Here is a 19,321-nt window from a genome sequence, read left to right as displayed (position 1 = left end):
ATCTGCACTAACGCATTAACAATAATATTAAATGTTATTACAGAAAGTCTGTTGTGTGTTATGTGACGAAGGTGCTTCCTGTTTCACTGCTTTTCCCTATCCTGCCATACCTTACAGGCTTGCCCTCGTTCATATCTTAGAACAGTGGTCATACAAGCTGAACATGAACTCTGCTCCACCGTAAACTCATTATTATTGTAAGGAGTCACGTAGATAGTGTGTGTTGAGTATAAAATAGTACAGTACGTGTGTGAAGATGAAGGCCTATAGTTTGCTGTGTTTAATATTTCTACTCCCTGTCACAGTTATTGGACAAACGACACCAGATCGTGAGTAGCAATTTTTTTCTGTTGAAATCTGTAAAGAAAGCCTGTCTTTTAGTATGAGTAGGATATGTATTACTGTAGCATTGAATCAGATGACATCTCTAAAATGAACATGTAAATATACTGTAGGTTGTCCTGCTGCTTTTTGAGGTTTTGGGGGAGGAGTAGGTTAGGCCCTCTGTTTGAAGGTAGTGCTTTTTATCAAATTGTGTCTTCATTTTCTCATGATGTTGCTGGGCCAAATCACTATCACGTTTCAGTTACATCTTTTCTTTTTACATCCAGCAAGTTGTGTAACAGTAGATGACTTTGAAGTGTGCACAGGAACTGCATATACATGCAATGCTGAGAAAAGCAAATGCTACTGTAAGGACAAGAAACCTTTCTGTAGGTACGTTTCAGCGCTTCCCACACTTGACTCTACAGCTTTATCCTCAATATTTGTTTATTTTTGGAATTCAGATATTTTAAATTGTTACATAAATATGTCAGTTACCTCTGTTATGCTGTTCTTTTCAGGTGTAACAACTACATAGACAAGTGGTACATAGGGGAGAAGTGTGACTTTGAGTGGACCATATTGAACTTTGCCCTGGTATCATCTCTACCAGGACTGGCCCTGGCTGTTATTGTTGGTGTGATGGTCCAGTGTGTCCATTACTTAAGGAAACCAGCAAAGAAACAAAAGGATCGGACAACGAGGTGAGAGGGGGAGAGGGTTTGGACAAGATAGAATTCAGAGGCTCAATATTTCCATGTGTTTTGCACAGTGTATGGCACCTAGTATCAGGAAGTTGGCTTGTTAAAAAATAATAAGAAAAAGAAAATAAGATGTTGGGCAATAACTAAATAGATTCATATTTGTCCACAGTCTTGTTTCAGGTTTTAAATGACTACTCATGTCTTTATAATGTCATTTTCACTTGTTTCAGTTACACAAACTATGCAATGTCACCGACAACATATTATGAAAATAACCAAGATGACATGTTCTCCAACACAGTGTTTGCCTCAGACATGCCGGTGAGTAGCTTGAGTTCCTTTACTCTCCAAGGTATTAGATCATTGGTATTTCCAATGGTGATGTCACATCCAGAGATCCTGCTAAGTTAGGGTTTCCTTATCTCCCAGTAGTGATACCGTTTGTGAATCATTCACCTCACCATCATTCACCCACCATCTTTTTTTTGTCACACCGGATAGATGCATTGAAATGTTACGTTTTCAAGCCTCTCAAAAATGTTTTCTTGCCTAGCATCATTATTTGGAAACGGTATATTGATGATATTTTTGTTCTATGGAGGGGTGATGCAAAACAGCTCCAGGCATTCCATGCTTTTCTTAACTCTTGTTCTGAGCATTTGAGATTTACTATGCAATCTGACACACGTCAAATCAGTTTCTTTGATCTTCTGATTTTGTGTAAAGATAATGTTCTATACACTGATCTTTACAGAAAACCTACTGGCCGTAACAGTTTGTTGAGGGCTGATAGTTGTCACCCGCTTCCCTTGAAAAACAGTTTTCCCTACAGCCAATTCTGTCGATTCAAAAGAATTTGCTAAAAACAATCAGATTTCGACAGAAATATGGTTGAGACGCAAAGAAAATTAAAGGAGGGGGGGGTACAAAAATGGTCAAATTAATACTGCCATTGAGAAAATTCGAAACAAGACATGACCTTTTTTCAAGGACAGTCTCGCAAAAAGAATCATTCTAACTACCCGCTATTCAAAATGCTCTGAACAAATTAAGGGAATTGTTCAGAAACATTGGCACATTCTAAGATCCGATGATAGTATCGGTAATGTGTCTTCAGACCTTCCCTTGGTCGTATTCTCGCGGGGCAGAAATCTCAGAGATCAATTGGTAAACTCTGATTTACCACCTCAAGATATCCCTGCACAACGTGTATTTGCGCCCCTACTGGATGGAAATACAAGTGTAATGGCTGTGCTCAATGCAATGGCACTTATAAATGTAGATCCTTCAAACACCCCCAAACAGGGAAACAGATCCCAATCAAATATAACGTGCTCCACTAAGGCAGTTATTTATCTTTTAACTTTTCCTTGTGGTAAAAATTATGTGGGTAAAACAAAACGAATTTCGGAGCGTCGTAGCACCATTAGGTGCAAAAACTCGACTTATCCAGTTGCGGCCCACTTTTTGGAAGCAAACCACTCGATTTCATCTCTATGTTATATACATGTCATCCTCCCTAGGATAGGGGTGGCCTCAATAACTTATTGTTAAAACGAGAGGCTGCCTGGATCTTTAATTTAAAGACCCTTGCTCCCTTCGGTCTCAACGTAGACTTTGATCTGAAGCCATTCTTGTGATTTTGCTGTTGTAAATGTTTGTAGGCTTATGTAGCCAAATTGTATCTATGATCGTAGCCTATCCATTTGTTTTTTGTATGCTATTTTAATATATGAGAATTAACCAATGATATCAGGCCAATAACCGGCCATGATTACAGACACCTGTGTGTGTCTTTTGACACTATATAAACGAGTCACCCCACAATGTTTGTCATTATACCCTGATGAAGACAGCTTGTCTGGCGAAACGTTGGACATTATCATTTTTGCATCTGACTCCTAGGGTGTGCGGCTCTCCTTTATTTTTCAAGATGTCTTCCACACCATCTCTTTAAGAGCCATTTGAATCTACTGTCTCTCCTGGACGTGGTTTGTGTCGTCCAAGTAGTGTAGTGTAAAGATGCCATAAGTGCAGATGCAGAGCAGACACATTCAGTAATAGACATGGCTGTCAATGTTGCATAGTAAACATGGCCCTGAGCAACAGTCTCTATTTTTCTTATTTCTTCAGAATCGGCCAAAGCCCCCCAGTGTCCAGCCCACCCAGGAGAGGTTTCCCATATCCAACTTACCCAACCGCCCTTACAGGTTAGCTGTCTGAACACAATTCAACATGCCATTGGTTTTCACCTTCATTATAGGGGCCCTTATTATAGTGTCTGCAATGTTATAATGTGCTTTAATTGAAATGTTGATCTCTCTACTCTCTTAGCCTTCAACCAAACGGCATGCGGCCCACTTTAGATAGATTGTCTTTGACCAACCCTACAAGCCAGCCATACAAGTAAGAACCTTGGTGTTATTTGTTTTTGGTCTGATACTTTGTTCAATGGCAGTGATGTCATACCCATTCTGTGCGTATAACCATGTTCTGGGTGGTGGACTAAAAATGGAAACAAAATTAGAGACGACAACAGGACAACGCCCCCTCGACAGTGAATGAGTAGTCACCCAGTGATTTGAGCAGCATGAGTCATGATGACACGGACATTATCCTTATCAAATCTTATTAGTCACATGCGCCGAATACAACAGGTGTAGACCTTAGTGAAATGCTTACTTACAAGCCCCTAACCAACAATGCAGTTAAAAAAAAGTATGAATAAGAATTGAAAGTAACAAGTAATTAAAGAGCGGCAGTAAAATAACAATAGCGAGACTATATACAGGGGGGTACCAGTACAGAGTCAATGGGCGGGGGCACCGGTTAGTTGAGGTAATATGTACATGTAGGTAGAGTTATTAAAGTGACTATGCATAGATGATAACAACAGAGAGTAGGGGGGGGGGGGGGGGGGGGGGGGCAATGCAAATAGTCTGGGTGGCCATTTGATTAGATGTTCAGGATTCTTATGGCTTGGGGATAGAAGCTGTTTAGAAGCCTCTTGGACCTAGACTTGGCGCTCCGGTACCGCTTGCCGTGCGGTAGCAGAGAGAACAGTCTATGACTAGGGTGGCTGGAGTCTTTGACAATTTTTAGGGCCTTCCTCTGACACCGCCTGGTATAGAGGTCCTGGAATCCAGGAAGCTTGGTCCCAGTGATTTACTGGGCCGTTCACACTACCCTCTGTAGTGCCTTGCGGTCGGAGGCCGAGCAGTTGCCATACCAGGCAGTGATGTAACCAGTCAGGATGCTCTGGATGGTGCAGCTGTAGAACCTTTTGAGGATCTGAGGACCCATGCCAAATCTTTTCAGTCTCCTGAGGGGAATAGGTTTTGTCGTCCCCTCTTCACGACTGTCTTGGTGTGCTTGGACCATGTTAGTTTGTTGGTGATGTGGACACCAAAAAACTTGAAACTCTCAACCTGTTCCAGTATAGCCCCGTCGATGAGAATGGGGGCGTGCTCGGTCCTCTTTTTCCTGTAGTCCACAATCATCTCCTTTGTCTTGATCACGTTGAGGGAGAGGTTGTTGTCCTGTCACCACACGACCAGGTCTCTGACCTCCTCCCTATAGGCTGTCTTGTCGTTGTCGGTGATCAGGCCTACCACTGTTGTGTCATCGGCAAACTTAATGATGGTGTTGGAGTTGTGCCTGGCCGTGCAGTCATGAGTGAACAGGGAGTACAGGAGGGGACTGAGCACGCACCCCAGAGGGGCCCCCGTGTTGAGGATCAGCGTGGCGGATGTGTTGTTACCTACCCTTACCACCTGGGGTGGCCCGTCAGGAAGTCCAGGATCCTGTTGCATAGAGAGGTGTTTAGTCCCAGGGTCCTTAGCTTATTGATGGTGGAGCAGTAAGACGTGCTTGTTTTCATCCCATGTAAATCTTGTATTTTTCGGGGGGTTTTGTATACATTTCATTATCTCAATCTCTTTTTTCCTTTTTCGAATTAAATATACCTTCCTGCAACCCACCTCACCCAATGTGGTACGGATCTGCTATTATTTTTAATTTTTAAGACCTTATAACTGGAACCTCCATCAGCAGCCAGCCAGCTAATTAGCTATTAGCCTTTTAGTCATTGTCTACCACTGCTAGTGGTTTTTACCTTTTGCTCAGACTCCAGCCGCTTTAGCCCGGATAGCCCGGATAATACCTGCCGGTCTGCACAGCACGATATCAGCCCTGAGCATATCGGACTGATTCCCCCCCCCCACTACATCACCAGATTCCTGCCGCAAGCTCTGGACGATCACACTGGATCTTCGCTGCTAGCTAGTTACTACCGAGTGGCTGACGCCCTTGTCCAGAAGCATGCACCAGCTAGCCTTGAGCTAGGACCATTTCCCGGCTAGCAAACGAAGTACACCAACTACAATACCTCTCTTGCCAATTGGCCTGGAACCTTTGTCGTCACGGAGCCCCGCCAATCCATCACGACTGGTCTGCTGACGTAATTCGGCCGATGTGCGCTCAACCGGCCTCCGCGTCGTGGATGTTGGTGTTGATCCATCTGCTAGCCCCGGCCTGCTAGCTTCCTGAACGCTGTGTCTCCCGCTCGCCTTACGTAGTAATCGACTACCTGAACTGCTCCCTGTTTCATCTTTGCTGCTCATTGGACCCTATGATCACTCAGCTACACAGCTGATGCCTGCTGGACTGTTCATTAACACGGTACTTCATTTTGTTTATCTGTCGGCCCCAGCCTTGAACTCAGGGTCTGTGTGTAGCTAACTGACCCTCTCTGCCCGTTCATCGCCATTTACCCATTGTTGTTGTCCTAGCTGTTTACCCGTTGTTGTCTTAGCTCTCCCAATCAACACCTGCCTTTCTCTAATGCCAATATGCCTTGTATACTGTTGTTTAGGGCAGCTCTTATTGTTTTATTTTACTGCGGAGCCCCTAGTCCTGCTCAACATGCCTCAGATAGCCCCCTTGTCCGAACCCCCACACAGGCGGAGACCGCACCTAGCTTAACTGGCGCCTCCAGAGATGAAACCTCTCTCATCGTCACTCAATGCCTAGGTTTACCCCCACTGTACTCGCACCCTACCACACCCTTGTCTGTGCACTATGCCCTGAATCTATTCTACCACGCCCTGAAATCTGCTCCTTTTATTCTCTGTTCCCAAAGCACTAGACGGCCAGTACTTATAGCCTTTAGCCGTACCCTCATCCTACTCCTTCTCTGTTCCTCTGGTGATGTAGAGGTTAACCCAGGCGCTCTCATTTGTTGACTTCTGCAACCGTAAAAGCCTTGGGTTCATGCATGTTTACATCAGAAGCCTCCTCCCTAAGTTTGCTTTATTCACTGCTTTAGCACACTTTAGCCAACCCTGATGTCCTAGCCGAGTCTGAATCTTGGCTTAGGAAGGCCACCAAACATTCTGACATTTCCATCCCCAATTACAACAATTTCCGTCAAGACAGAACTGCTAAAGGGGGCGAAATTGCAATCTACTGTAGAGGTAGCCTGTAGGGTTCTGTCATACTATCCAGGTCTATGCCCAAACAGTTCGAGCTTCTACTTTTAAAGATCTATCTCTCCAGAAATAAGTCCCTCACTGTTGCCGCTTGTTATAGACCCCCCTCAGCTCCCAGCTGTGCCCTGGACACCATATGCAAATTGATTGCCCCCCATCTATTGTCAGAGTTCGTACTGTGTCGTGGCAATTTCCTGTATTACCAAATGAGGAGAGTTACATACCACACACCAGTCAGAGTTATATTTAAACTTCATCTTTAATAATATGAGTTTTACCATAGCCCTGTGACTTTCAACAATTCACTATCTATAATGAATTGTTGAGAGTCCCAACATAATGGCAACTGAGATCTTTTATAGCAAAGATACACCCCTCTCAACTTACATGACGAACCACAGATCTTAGGAACTCTTCACAAAGGGCCTTTTACTTGAGAAAGGAGTATCCCTTAGCCAGATTGCATTCGCTATAAATTATCGCTCAGTTTGGTCTCTAAAACGAGGTTCTAATCTCGTTCCTGGTACTTCATAGTACCAAAACATTACCTCATCCAAGGCATAACTCAATTGTCAACTCTATATACTCCCATCTCAAGTAAACCCCCTCTTCTCCCCACTCCTGGACAAGCTCACTGAGGGGAGTGACTTGCGCACAGACATTGTGGAGCCAAGAGATAATTGGTTCCCCCTTAATCACGCCATCCCTTCACATGGTTTAACAGATACATTCACATATGAAGACAATGTCCATTCTGTACTCCTCCCTTTGTGATATTCTGCATATTACCAGAGACATGTAAAAGACAAGCCTGACCTCTCCCCTCTCTGGGCCCCAAGTGACTGAGCACTAGCTGAGAAGGGTAAAGTGCAACTGCCAATAGTATAGTCCAATGGGATACATTCCAATGACAAGTATCTCACATAAGCATATTATGTAAATAAAACATCTTATTTATCTATGTTACCCAACTAATTCTGATTAATCCGCCACACTGCTAGGTGACCTAAATTGGGATATGCTTAACACCCCGGCCGTCCTACAATCTAAGCTAGATGCCCTCAATCTCCCACAAATGATCAAGGAACCTACCAGGTACAACCCCAAATCTGTAAACACGGGCACCCTCATAGATATCATCCTAACCAACTTGCCCTCCAAATACAGCTCTGCTGTTTTCAACCAAGATCTCAGCGATCACTGCCTCATTGCCTGCGTCTGTTATGGGTTCGCGGTCAAACGACCAGCCCTCATCACTGTCAAGCGCTCCCTAAAACACTTCTGCGAGCAGCACTTTCTAATCGACCTGGCCCGGGTATCCTGGAAGGATATTGACCTCATCCCGTCCGTAGAGGATGCCTGGTTGTACTTTAAAAGTGCTTTCCTCACCATCATAAATAAGAATGCCCCTTTCAAAAAATGTAGAACTAAGAACAGATATAGCCCTTGGTTCACTCCAGACTTGACTGCCCTTGACCAGCACAAAAACACCTTGTGGCTACCGCAGTAGCTTCGATTAGTCCCTGCGATATGCAACTTTTCAGGGAAGTCAGGAATCAATACATACAGTCAGTTAGGAAAGCAAAGGATAGCTTTTTCAAACAGATATTTGCATCCTGCAGCACTAATTCCAAAAAGTTTTGGAATACTGTAAAGTCCATGGAGAATAAGAGTACCTCCTCCCAGCTGCCCACTGCATTGAGACTAGGAAACACTGTCACTACTGATTAATCCATGATAATCGAGAATTTCAATAAGTTGGCCATGCTTTCCACCTGGCTACCCCAACCCTCGGCCAACAGCTCTGCACCCCCCGCAGCAACTTTCCCAAGCCCCCCGCCCCGCTTCTCCTTCACCCAAATCCAGACAGCTGATGTTCTGAAATAGCTGCAAAATCTGGATCCCTACAAATCAGCTGGGCTAGACAATCTGGACCCTCTCTTCCTAAAATTATCCACCACCATTGTTGCAACCCCTATTACCAGTCTGTTCAACCTCTCTTTCATATCGTCCGAGATTCCTAAAGATTGGAAAGCGGCCGCGGTCATCCCCCTCTTCAAAGGGGGAGACACTCTTGACCCAAACTGTTACAGACCTATATCCATCCTGCCCTGCCTTTCTAAAGTCTTCGAAAGCCAAGTGAACAAACAGATCACCGACCATTTCGAATCCCACCGTACCTTCTCTGCTATGCAATCTGGTTTTCGAGCTGGTCACGTGTGCACCTCAGCCACGCTCAAAGTCCTAAACGATATCATAACCGCCATCAATAAAAAACAGTACTGTGCAGCCGTCTTCATCGACCTGGCCAAGGCTTTCGACTCTGTCAATCATCGTATTCTTATCGGCAGACTCAGCAGCCTTGGTTTCTCTAATGACTGCCCCGCCTGGTTCACTAACTACTTCTCAGATAGAGTTCAGTGTGTCAAATCAGAGGGCCTGTTGTCCGGACCTCTGCCAGTCTCTATGGGGGTGCCACAGGGTTCAATTCACGGGCCGACTCTTTTATCTATTTATATCAATGATGTCGCTCTTGCTGCGGGTGATTCTTTGATCCGATTAGCATCACTACTCTGGACGGTTCTGACTTAGAATAACTATAAATACCTAGGTGTCTGGCTAGACTGTAAACTCTCCTTCCAGACTCACATTAATAAGCATCAATCCAAAGTTAAATCTAGAATTGGCTTCCTATTTCGCAACAAAGCCTCCTTCACTCATGCTGCCAAACATTCCCTCGTAAAACTGACTATCCTACCGATCCTTGACTTCGGCGTTGTCATTTACAAAATAGCCTCCAACACTCTATTCAGCAAATTGGATCCAGTCTATCACGGTGCCATCTGTTTTGTCACCAAAGCCCCATATACTACCCACCACTGCGACCTGTATGCTCTCATTGGCTGGTTCTCACTGCGTATTCGTCGCCAATCCCTCTGGCTCCAGGTCATCTATAAGTCTTTGCTAGGTAAAGCTCCGCCTTATCTCAGCTCACTGGTCACCATAGCAACTCCCACCCGTAGCACTAGCTCCAGCAGGTATATTTCACTGGTCATCCCCAAAGCCAACACCTCCTTTGGCCGCCTTTCCTTCCGGTTCTCTGCTGCCAATGACTGGAACGAATTGCAAAAATCACTGAAGTTGAAGACTTATATCTCCCTCACTAACTTTAAGCGTCAGCTGTCAGAGCAGCTTACCGATTGCTGCAGCTGTACACAGCCCATCTGTAAATAGCCCATCCAACCATCTACCTACCTCATCCCCATATTTGTTTTTGTTTTTCTGCTCTTTTGCACACCAGTATTTCTACTTGCACATCTGCACATATATCACTGCAGTGTAAATTGCTAAATTGTAATTACTTCGCCTCTGTTGGCCTAATTATTGCCTTACCTCCTTACTTAATTTGCACACACTGTATACAGATTTTTCTATTGTGTTATTGACTGTACGTTTGTTTTTCCCATGTGTAACTCTGTGTTGTTTTTGTCGCACTGCTTTGCTTTATTTTGACCAGGTCGCAGTTGTAAATGAGAACTTGTTCTCAACTGGCCTACCTGGTTAAATAAAGGTGAAAAAAAAAAAAAAATGTATGCGCTTTTGAGGCCACTATGGTGTTGAACGCTGAGCTATAGTCCATGAATAGCATTCTCACATAGGTGTTCCTTTTGTCCAGGTGGGAAAGGGCAGTGTGGAGTGCAATAGAGATTGCGTAATTTGTGGATCTGTTATGGCGGTATGCAAATTGGAGTGGGTCTAGAGTTTCTGAGATAATGGTGTTGTGAGCCATGATCAGCCTTTCAAAGCACCTCATGGCTACAGATGTGAGTGCTACGGGTCGGTAGTCGTTTAGGCAGGTTACCTTAGTGTTCCTGGGCACAGGGACTATGGTGGTCTGCTTAAGACATGTTGGTATTACAGACTCAGACAGGGAGAGGTTGAAAATGTCGGTGAAGACACTTGCCAGTTGGTCAGCGCATGCTCGCAGTACACGTCCTAGTAATACGTCTGGCCCTGCGGCCTTGTGAATGTTGACCTGTTGAAAGGTCTTACATCGGCTGCGGAGAGCGTGATCACAGTCTTCCGGAACAGCTGGTGCTCTCATGCATGTTTCAGTGTTATTAGCCTCGAAGCGAGCATAGAAGTAGTTTAGCTCGTCTGGTAGGCTCTTGTCACTGGACAGCTCTCGGCTGTGCTTCCCTTTGTAGTCTGTAATGGTTTGCAAGCCTTGCCACATCCGACAAGCATCACAGCCGGTGTAGTAGGATTCGATCTTAGTCTTGTATTGACGCTTTGCCTGTTTGATGGTTCATCGGAGGGCATAGCAGGATTTCTTAGAAGCTTCTGGGTTAGAGTCCCGCTCCTTGAAAGGGGCAGCTCTAGCCTTTAGTGCAGTGTGGATGTTGCCTGCAATCCATGGCTTCTGGTTGGGGTATGTACTTACGGTCACTGTGGGGATGACGTCATCGATGCACTTATTGATGAAGCCAGTGACTGATGTGGTGTACTCCTCAATGCCATCGGAGGAATTCCGGAACATATTCCAGTCTGTGCTAGCAAAACAGGGATGTAGCTTAGCATCTGCTTCATCTGACCATTTTTTTAATTTATCGAGTCACTGGTGCTTCCTGCTTTAATTTTTGCTTGTAAGCAGAAATCAGGAGGATAGAATTATGGTCAGATTTGCCAAATGGAGGGCGAGGGAGAGCTTTGTATGCATCTCTGTGTGTGGAGTAATGGTGCTCCAGAGTTTTTTTCCCTCTGGTTGCACATTTAACATGCTGATAGAAATTTGGTAAAGACTGATTTGAGGTTCCCTGCATTAAAGTCCCCTGCTACTAGGAGTGCCACCTCTGGGTGAACGTTTTCCTGTTTGCTTATGGCGGAATACAGCTCATTCCAGTGCGGTCTTAGTGCCAGCATCAGTCTGTGGTGGTATGTAGACAGCTACAAAAAATACAGATGAAAACTCTCTAGGTAGTTAGTGTGGTCTACAGCTTATCATGAGATACTCTACCACAGGCGAGCAAAACCTCGAGACTTCCTTAGATATCGTGCACCAGCTGTTGTTTACAAAAATACATAGTCCGCCGCCCCTTGTCTTACCAGATGCCGCTGTTCTATCCTGCCGATACAGCGTATATCCATATCCATCATGGTAATTTCTCTTTTGTCATTGAAGAAAGGGAAAAGTCCACGAGTATGCGACCCAGTTTAGATAGATCATCTTTATCCAACCCTGAAAGCCAGCCATACAAGGAAGCCTCTCTCTGTCTTTTGATTTGTGTGTTTTCAATCTGATATAGTTCTTTGTTCCATGACAAGTTATGATTGGGTGCCCTTTGAACTACATTATTATGATTGTTTTTATATGGTTTGTCTGCTTCGGAAAGTTCACTAGTTTTCTGGATTCAGCTATGCTACAGGTATGACGCAGCCCCTGGGTAACCCCTATCCCAAGTCTCCATCGCCAAGGAACCCGTATGAAGACAGAGCGCCACCTCCAGACTGTTATGACGACCAGCACATGAGACCAACACAGCCCCCACCAGGACACAACGGCATGATGGTGAGTCATTGATTCCCCCTACTGAACCGTAGGATGAATTCAACTGATCAACTGGACAAGTAAACTGCAGGGTGAAACTGTGGCTAAAACATTTGGTTTTGATCTTAGCCTAAAGGTCAAATATTAGTTAGACCCTAGGTGACCAGGCTGAAATAGAAAAGCAGAATTTTGCACTGTGTTTTGACATGAGATCTGTTTCTATCTTCCAGAGAGAAGGCATGTCTGGGTATCCTGCGCCCAGTTCACCTGCTCCCCTCTATTCAGCACCGGAGTACAACCTCAGTTCCCAGTTTCCCAGAGCCCAGATAGGGAGACACTACTGAGGACAAACAGGAGTGACCATGGCCTGAATTAGAACGCCACCAATTTCACTATCACAATTCAAAAAAGTTCAACTCGTATATAATTTAAAGTGAGTGGAAAATGTAAACATTCAAGGACTTTGTAAACTTTAATTTAACGTACTAAAAAATGTGTTGTGGCTGGCTGCTAAGTTTTATGAGTAATCCCCATTGACTGATTATGAAATTTGCTCATATTTTTGCAGTTTTAAGATTTATTGTTTGACAATTTTGTAACTAATAAAGGCTATTATTCCTAGATTCAATCCGTAGCGTGGATCAACACTAAAGCGCGATTGAAATGTAAAGGAAATGTTCCGATGTTTCAATTTCCGATCGCTTTAACTCGGATCTCCACACTACAGATTGAGTAGTCAATTCCAATTTCATTTGAAATTCAAATTCAATTCTTGAATTCACTCATGAAGTGGAGAATTTAAGTTAAATTCAATTCAAATTTCAACAATCTTCAAGTTTTGGAATTGGAATTAGACTGTGTTGAATTGTAAAAAAAAAAATGTAGTCTTTGGAATTTCATTTAATTGGAATTCAATATTGTACATTTCCGAGTTAGTATCAAAATTGGACTGCGGGATTTGTTTTAAATCATTTCAACTTATATTTATATATTTACAGTATAGCTACACTGTATGAAGCTACACATAATCAGCCTGAAGGAATTAAATTTGAATTGGAATATACAGTATCGAACATTGGAATTTAATTATCTCTAAATTCAAAGACTGACCGGGAATTTGAATTGAATTAAATGGAATTTACAGGGAGAGGGAATTTTATTTGAATTTAATTTGTTGAATTGACCCCAACCCTGCTTTGTAATAGGCTAGTCCGATTTGTTACCATTTTTTGGTCATGAGGGTTATCTGCCAGTGGTTCCCAAACCGTGGGTCAGTACTAGGGGAGAACGACTGCCCCCTCTCATTGAAGCCACGGAAGTTCAAGGCTAACCGCAGTACTGCAGGCATTGTTAGCAGAAAACAGGATCCCCCCATTATAGTGAATTTTAACAGATTGTTTTTAAATCGCACACAGAAGTTATAAGGATAATTTAGTTGCTAATGGCAGCCTGCTGTACCCCGGTCGGCCTTCAACTTGAGTTACTCAATGAGAGCGTGCAGCACTGAGCTCGCATGCAACGTCACTTCCTGGAGTAGCTCACACTGCGCATGATAGGTCTCCATGAGGCACCTAAAACCTGTAAATGAATTACCTCTGGTTCGTTCCTATGTGGAAAATTAATGGGGAAATAATAGGATTTTGTTATAAACGCAGAAAATAAGGTCTGAGGTTTACACAGCTTAGGAGATCTTATACGTTTTGTTTATCCAACAACACAATTTCCACATAGGCTTTGTCCAACGAACCATGGTGGAGTTGGTGCCTACAAGAAGACAACATTACTATTTGTCTTACAAAGGAATGAATGGTGTCACGTGATCTAGGACTTTGACGGTCGCAGGGGTCCAGGTGTGACGTTTTTTGTGCATTGCAAAAAAATATATATGGAAAAACACTTTGTGTAAACTTAAACGACTAAAACCAAATCGAAAGTATGTAGAAAAGATAATGGACATATAATACCCTATAATCTGAGAATTTACAATCAGCAAAATAAACGCTAGATAATCAGGCACCCATTGATTTTATATTTGAGGATAAGAACACGTCAAAATGTGTAGAATTGACGGAAATTAGCTTAAGTGAAAATTCTCAGCTCCTTGGAAAAATGTATAGAATTGCAACCTATTATTTCAGCGCCATGGCAAAATGTGTAGAATTGCTGGAAATTAGCTTCAAAACTGCACAATCTTCTCTCTGCTGCCAAGATGATGTTCTATGTATGTTTTTTTCACCGCTCAACCCTTATGGTGGGTCGCGACTCAAGACACCTCAATTGGTTGGTCACAAAGCAAAAAAGTTGTATACAATGGTAAGTCAAGCAACATCAATTAAAGATACTTTCAAAAAGAACATTTATTTTCTACAAATCAGATGTTAATAATTTTAAATCAATAAACAAAATACAATCTTAATTTCACCTCTAGGTCAATCATGGGATAACTTGGTGTCAGTAGTCACCCTTATTGTAAGATGCAAAACACTGTCATCTTAACACAAATCCACTTGTTGGTACATTCTTTGTTACTGAATGATGGCAAAAAGAGTGAATGAAAGTAATAGGTTGAGGTGAACAATTCATCAGGAGATGTCTTTATTTACTAAAGAAGCTCCTAATATTTCAGTTGACAGACAGAGAATAGATAACACTGATTTGGATCTGATACATGAGACATTCCTGATAGTAAACATTTTATTGGTTTTGAGCAACATGATTTTACCAGATTTTACCACATGGGAAAAATTAAAACCCCTGATTGTTTGACAAGCGATTATTTCAAAGCATAAAGGACAAATACAAGTAAAAAGCTGGGTTGTCCACATCCCCTTTTCATGCCTTTGAATACAGAGAAAACTGATACAGATGACTGTTTATGTTTGAAATTAGAACTGGGTCTTTAAATGCATGTTTTTCACAATTTGCTAGCAGTAGCATTACTAAAAATCATACAATGACTTGTCAGATAATGGTTACCCCAAGGTCAACAGTGAGAATACAGTCAACAGATAAACACGCCATTAGTTAAAATCAAATTACAGCATTATCTTACCACTGATACTGCATATGACAAGTGGTGTGCTATTCAAACAACCCAGACAAGCATACTACGGTACTGAGAAAATGTGTGCTTTCAAGCAGTGTTCTGATTCAGGATTTACCTGACTTGAGGTTTGTTTGAATAGCACCCCAGGTTTGAGTACTAATGGTGATGTGAGGACAAGTTAATAAATTACTAATGCAGTTCGAAGAATATGTGACAATTGTCATCCTTTATTTATCACATTGAAATAATTGTATTTCCCTGCTCTATAGTGAGTGAGAATCAGATTGTTCTGAATATGGGAAAGGGTGTGTGAAGAAGCACTTGACATTAAAACATCCTTGTGATGCCGTGCAATGTGCTGGCTCTTTTCAGAGGGCCTACGGAAGCCTTTAGTGCAGTAGTCACAGCGGTGGGGATAGTCCTTGGTGTGGATGGATATGACGTGCCGTTTGAAACCTGAAGCGTCCGAGGAGCTGTACTCACAGTACTGGCACTGGTACACTTTCCGCCCACTGTGGGTCTTCATGTGCTTCTTCAGTTCCAGCTGATGCCTGAAGCCCCGTCGGCAGCGCTTGCACTTGAAGGGTAAGTCTTTGGTGTGGACGGACAGGATGTGGCGACTGAGTATGAAGGGGTCTGGGGTCTTAAAGTCACAGTGGCGGCATTGGTGCAGCCTGGCACCTTTGTGAGTCTCTGTGTGTTTTTTCAGCTCCGAGGGCCGGTGGAAGCCCTTTTCACACACGTCACACTTGTGAGGGAAGTCCTTGGTGTGCACGGAGATGATGTGGCGCTTCAGGTCGCTGGAGTTGGTGCTCTTGTGCTCGCAGTGCGGACACTGGTGCGTCTTGTGGCCCTGGAATATCTCCATGTGCTTCTGCAGCTCCCGCTCGTCAGAGAAGGCCTGGGGACAGTGGCCACACTTGAACGGCAGCTCCGCTCCATGCTTGCTCTTTATGTGGGTCTTCAGGTTAGACTGGTCGGCACAGCAGAACTCACAGTGCTGGCAGTGGTAGGGCTTCTCACCCGTGTGGGTCCTCATGTGCTTTTTGAGCTCAGAGGGGTGGCGGAAACCTTTAGCACACTCCACACACACATGGGCAAAGCTCTTGCTGTGGACAGCCAGCAAGTGGCGGTTGAGAAGGCCCTGCTCGGCTGTCTCATAGTCACAGTACTTACAGTGGTGCAGCTTGGGCTCCTGGTCACGTAGGATGAGCTTATTGGAGCTGAGTGGGCTCTCCACACAGTAACGCCTTGTGACCTCAGTGAATTCTGAGACCCGGTCACTCTTCACTATGAGCTTGTGGCCCTCCAGGTGGTTGTGGAAGTTTACCTTCTTGTTGGTGGTGAAATCGCAGTCTGTGCACTGGTACTTCTTCTTGAAGATGTGATCGGGGTGGTTCTTCATGTGGATCTTCAGAAAGCCTCGCGATCTGAACTTCTTCCCGCAGATGTTGCAGGGGTACACAGTCAGAGGCTGGCCATCTGGACCAATGATCACAGCTGAGGAAAAGTGTGGAGGCAAAAAAGAACAGGAATTGTTAGGCCTACATCTAAAAAAGAAAAGTATAATCTTACAAAATGATGCAAGCTTTTTGAAAATGTTTTAATGAACATAGAACCCCATACCTGTCTGACACTGACGTGTCTCTCCCTTTTTCTTTTTCTTGATCTTCTGTTTGAGAGCTCTACTTGTACTCAGGCTGTCGCTGATCTTCAGGTAATGTGTCCCTGTGTTGTTCTTGTTCTCCAGCCTGGAGTCCAGACTGTTACCTAAGGAAAATTATACACCAATTCAACACACTTAAAAATCGTGACATGAACAAATCTAAATGTTAGGCTAAATGTAGAATTATCTTACGCCATACTGAATGTATGTCTCTGAGGAACTTGTGTCTATGGAGAAAAGGAGTAGGCTTTACCATAAGCTGCAGCCCAGGCAACAGTGCCGAAGTTCTTATTGTGGCTGGAGTCATCCAGTGAGTCCTGGATGGCAGGGGCATCCTCCTCTCCCACTATCACCTCCATGTACACCTCATCCGCCATCTCAGTGCAGTCTGCTCACAGACAAGGAAAACTCAGTCACTTAATTTAACACTGCAACCATCTATTGGGACAAAAATAATAAGGCAGCCATATCGTTTAATATGTTGTGCTGTATAAGGGATTGGAGGAAAGGCTGCTAATTCAGGGGACTCACTGATCTCTGAATCCTCCTGGGACGGGTCTTTCACTGCCATGTAGACCATCTTCTCTCGAGACAGCTTGCCAATGCCCCCAGTCTCCAGCACTGCGTGACCGTTGTGGAAGTCGCTCTCAGCTACAATCTCTGTGCCACCTGCACTCACAGTAAATGTCTGAATTCAGGGAAACTGAACAGAGGTGTATCTTTCAAATTGATCGGAACTTGTAAGAGTCCTTACCTATGTCAACATCATCATCAGCCTCTGCCTTGAAGATGTAGACTTTGATGCACTCAGAGTCGTAGTCACCCTCTTTGGAGCCATCCTCCATCACCTCAGAACCCATCTTCAGGGGTGTGTCCTCCATGTCCAACTTCTCCCCAACATCGTCCACTGCACAAACAATAGCACACTCATCATTATACACTATCAGATTCATCCTATTATTAGAGTCAAAATTTGTGTTGGAGCAGTCTAGTAGTACCAAGAAAATAAGACGTGTCTTACAGGAGATCATCAGGTAGTCCTCGGAGACGCTCTCTCCAGCCTCGTTGTCCGGCTCCTGGATGGTGACTGCAGAGTCTTCAATCTCCTCCTGCTCCTCCACATACGTCTCTGAGTTGCAGTTGGAGACCATGACCTCCTCAGTGACAATTTCAAACACCTGGTCAGGAACCCTATCAGATTCCTCTATGAGATCTGTTGTCAGCACATGGTGATGGTGGTCAGAATCCAGCACGTCCTCAATGGCCACCTCGGCCCCCAGGACCGACTCAGTCATGATTATGCCGTCAGGCTCGTCGCTGCAGCAGATGTCTGGCCCCTCTACAACCTCTGACCCCAGGTCATGCTCAAACATGATTCCCTCCTCGTCAGTCACCACGTCTGACACCAGCACCGCCTCTGGCACAGAAACCACAATGTGATCACCGTCAATGTGGGCCATACCTGCCACTGGGGAAGTCAGGAGGAACTGTTACTCTTATCAGTTCGAGCACACACAGACACAATCAAATAAACAAAAGGCCATGTACTATTAGTTCTCTGCATTGATGGAGTGGACTTACCAAAATCCTGCATTATCATTGTGTGTGGCATCTTTGAGTCTTGCATCTGAAAGTTCAAGACCCCTCCACCGTGGTCCATTCTCTTTTTATCCTGTCTGCTACAAACACAAATGAGGAGGATTCTTTTATTTTTCTTACTAGCTCTGACTTTGCTGGTTGCTACTTTATTGAGGAAAAATGTACTTACTATGACTGTGATATGTGGTGAAGGACTACTATAAGGTCATCCCTCGTCCCATGGATCTGCAGACGCTACGGGAGAATGTGCGTAAGCGTGTATACCCCTCCCGGGAGGAGTTCAGAGAGAACGTGGAGCTCATTATCAAGAACAGCGCCACATACAATGGTACAACTTTAAACCACTTGAAGCCTTAGAGAATGACTGTAATATTGGACTCTGTGCGACCGTTATGTAACTTATTGAGACGGTAATTGTTTTTGTGTATTCAGGTGCCAAACATCCAATAACCCAGGTGGCGCAGACAATGCTGGACCTTTGTGATGAGAAACTGAAAGAGGTACGTGTGAACGCTGATGAATTCCTGGATTGGTGCCATTTTGGACACCGCCCAAAGTCTGCTGCTCTGTTTGCAGAAGGAGGCAAATGTTCAGCAACTCTTGGAACACAATGGAAGTGGCCTTCAATAATAGTACTTGTTTATTATTAAAGGGGGAAATTCCTTTGTCCTTTGCAGAAGGAAGACAGGCTGGTGAGACTGGAGAAAGCTATCAACCCCCTGCTGGACGATGACGACCAGGTAGCCTTCTCCTTCATCCTGGACAACATCGTCACTCAGAAGATGATGGCCGTGCCTGACGTGAGTGGAGCCACCCGTCATCAGGGTTTCTACTTTCTTTCGGAATATCTGCTATTAGTATTTTCTCTGTGTCTAAGTCATTTTACTGAGTAGTCTTTTCTTTGCCCTTAACAAATGCCTAGTGGTTAGAGCGTTGGGCCAGAAA

General features: G+C 44.1%; 2 protein-coding genes across 2 annotated transcripts; one reads left to right on the top strand and one right to left on the bottom strand.

Moving 5' to 3' along the window:
• Positions 1 to 8: 8 nt before the first annotated feature.
• Positions 9 to 15,302, top strand: LOC120057136 (proline-rich receptor-like protein kinase PERK5). Its single transcript, XM_039005576.1, has 7 exons — positions 9 to 717; positions 846 to 1,028; positions 1,259 to 1,349; positions 3,162 to 3,238; positions 3,363 to 3,434; positions 11,933 to 12,086; positions 12,296 to 15,302. Exons 1-7 carry the CDS (start codon positions 551 to 553, stop codon positions 12,407 to 12,409), a joined length of 858 nt encoding a protein of 285 aa, XP_038861504.1. The 5' UTR covers positions 9 to 550; the 3' UTR covers positions 12,410 to 15,302.
• A 24-nt stretch (positions 15,303 to 15,326) lies between these two features.
• Positions 15,327 to 18,558, bottom strand: LOC120057135 (zinc finger protein 711-like). Its single transcript, XM_039005575.1, has 7 exons — positions 18,359 to 18,558; positions 17,799 to 18,245; positions 17,532 to 17,684; positions 17,309 to 17,446; positions 17,031 to 17,165; positions 16,738 to 16,881; positions 15,327 to 16,611 (listed from the first exon to the last, which is right to left on the bottom strand). The coding sequence occupies exons 1-7, from the start codon at positions 18,435 to 18,437 to the stop codon at positions 15,332 to 15,334; spliced, it is 2,376 nt and encodes a 791-aa protein (XP_038861503.1). The 5' UTR covers positions 18,438 to 18,558; the 3' UTR covers positions 15,327 to 15,331.
• Between the last annotated feature and the right edge of the window lie 763 nt (positions 18,559 to 19,321).

The sequence above is a fragment of the Salvelinus namaycush genome, chromosome 12 (assembly GCF_016432855.1).
Source record: "Salvelinus namaycush isolate Seneca chromosome 12, SaNama_1.0, whole genome shotgun sequence".
NCBI lineage: Eukaryota > Metazoa > Chordata > Actinopteri > Salmoniformes > Salmonidae > Salvelinus > Salvelinus namaycush.
This window is presented reverse-complemented; position numbering and strand designations above follow the sequence as displayed.

What these genes read in the sequence shown, in the direction of transcription:
- LOC120057136 (XM_039005576.1), top strand. Translation starts at nt 551, where the DNA reads ATGATGTTGCTGGGCCAAATCACTATCACGTTTCAGTTACATCTTTTC. An exon ending in TTACCCAACCGCCCTTACAG is followed by an intron (nt 3,239 to 3,362) that starts GTTAGCTGTCTG and finishes CTACTCTCTTAG; the next exon opens with CCTTCAACCAAACGGCATGC. An exon ending in CAGGACACAACGGCATGATG is followed by an intron (nt 12,087 to 12,295) that starts GTGAGTCATTGA and finishes TCTATCTTCCAG; the next exon opens with AGAGAAGGCATGTCTGGGTA.
- LOC120057135 (XM_039005575.1), bottom strand. Translation starts at nt 18,437, where the DNA reads ATGGACCACGGTGGAGGGGTCTTGAACTTTCAGATGCAAGACTCAAAG. An exon ending in CCAGGAGGATTCAGAGATCA is followed by an intron (nt 17,166 to 17,308) that starts GTGAGTCCCCTG and finishes GTCTGTGAGCAG; the next exon opens with ACTGCACTGAGATGGCGGAT. An exon ending in GACACGTCAGTGTCAGACAG is followed by an intron (nt 16,612 to 16,737) that starts GTATGGGGTTCT and finishes ACTTTTCCTCAG; the next exon opens with CTGTGATCATTGGTCCAGAT.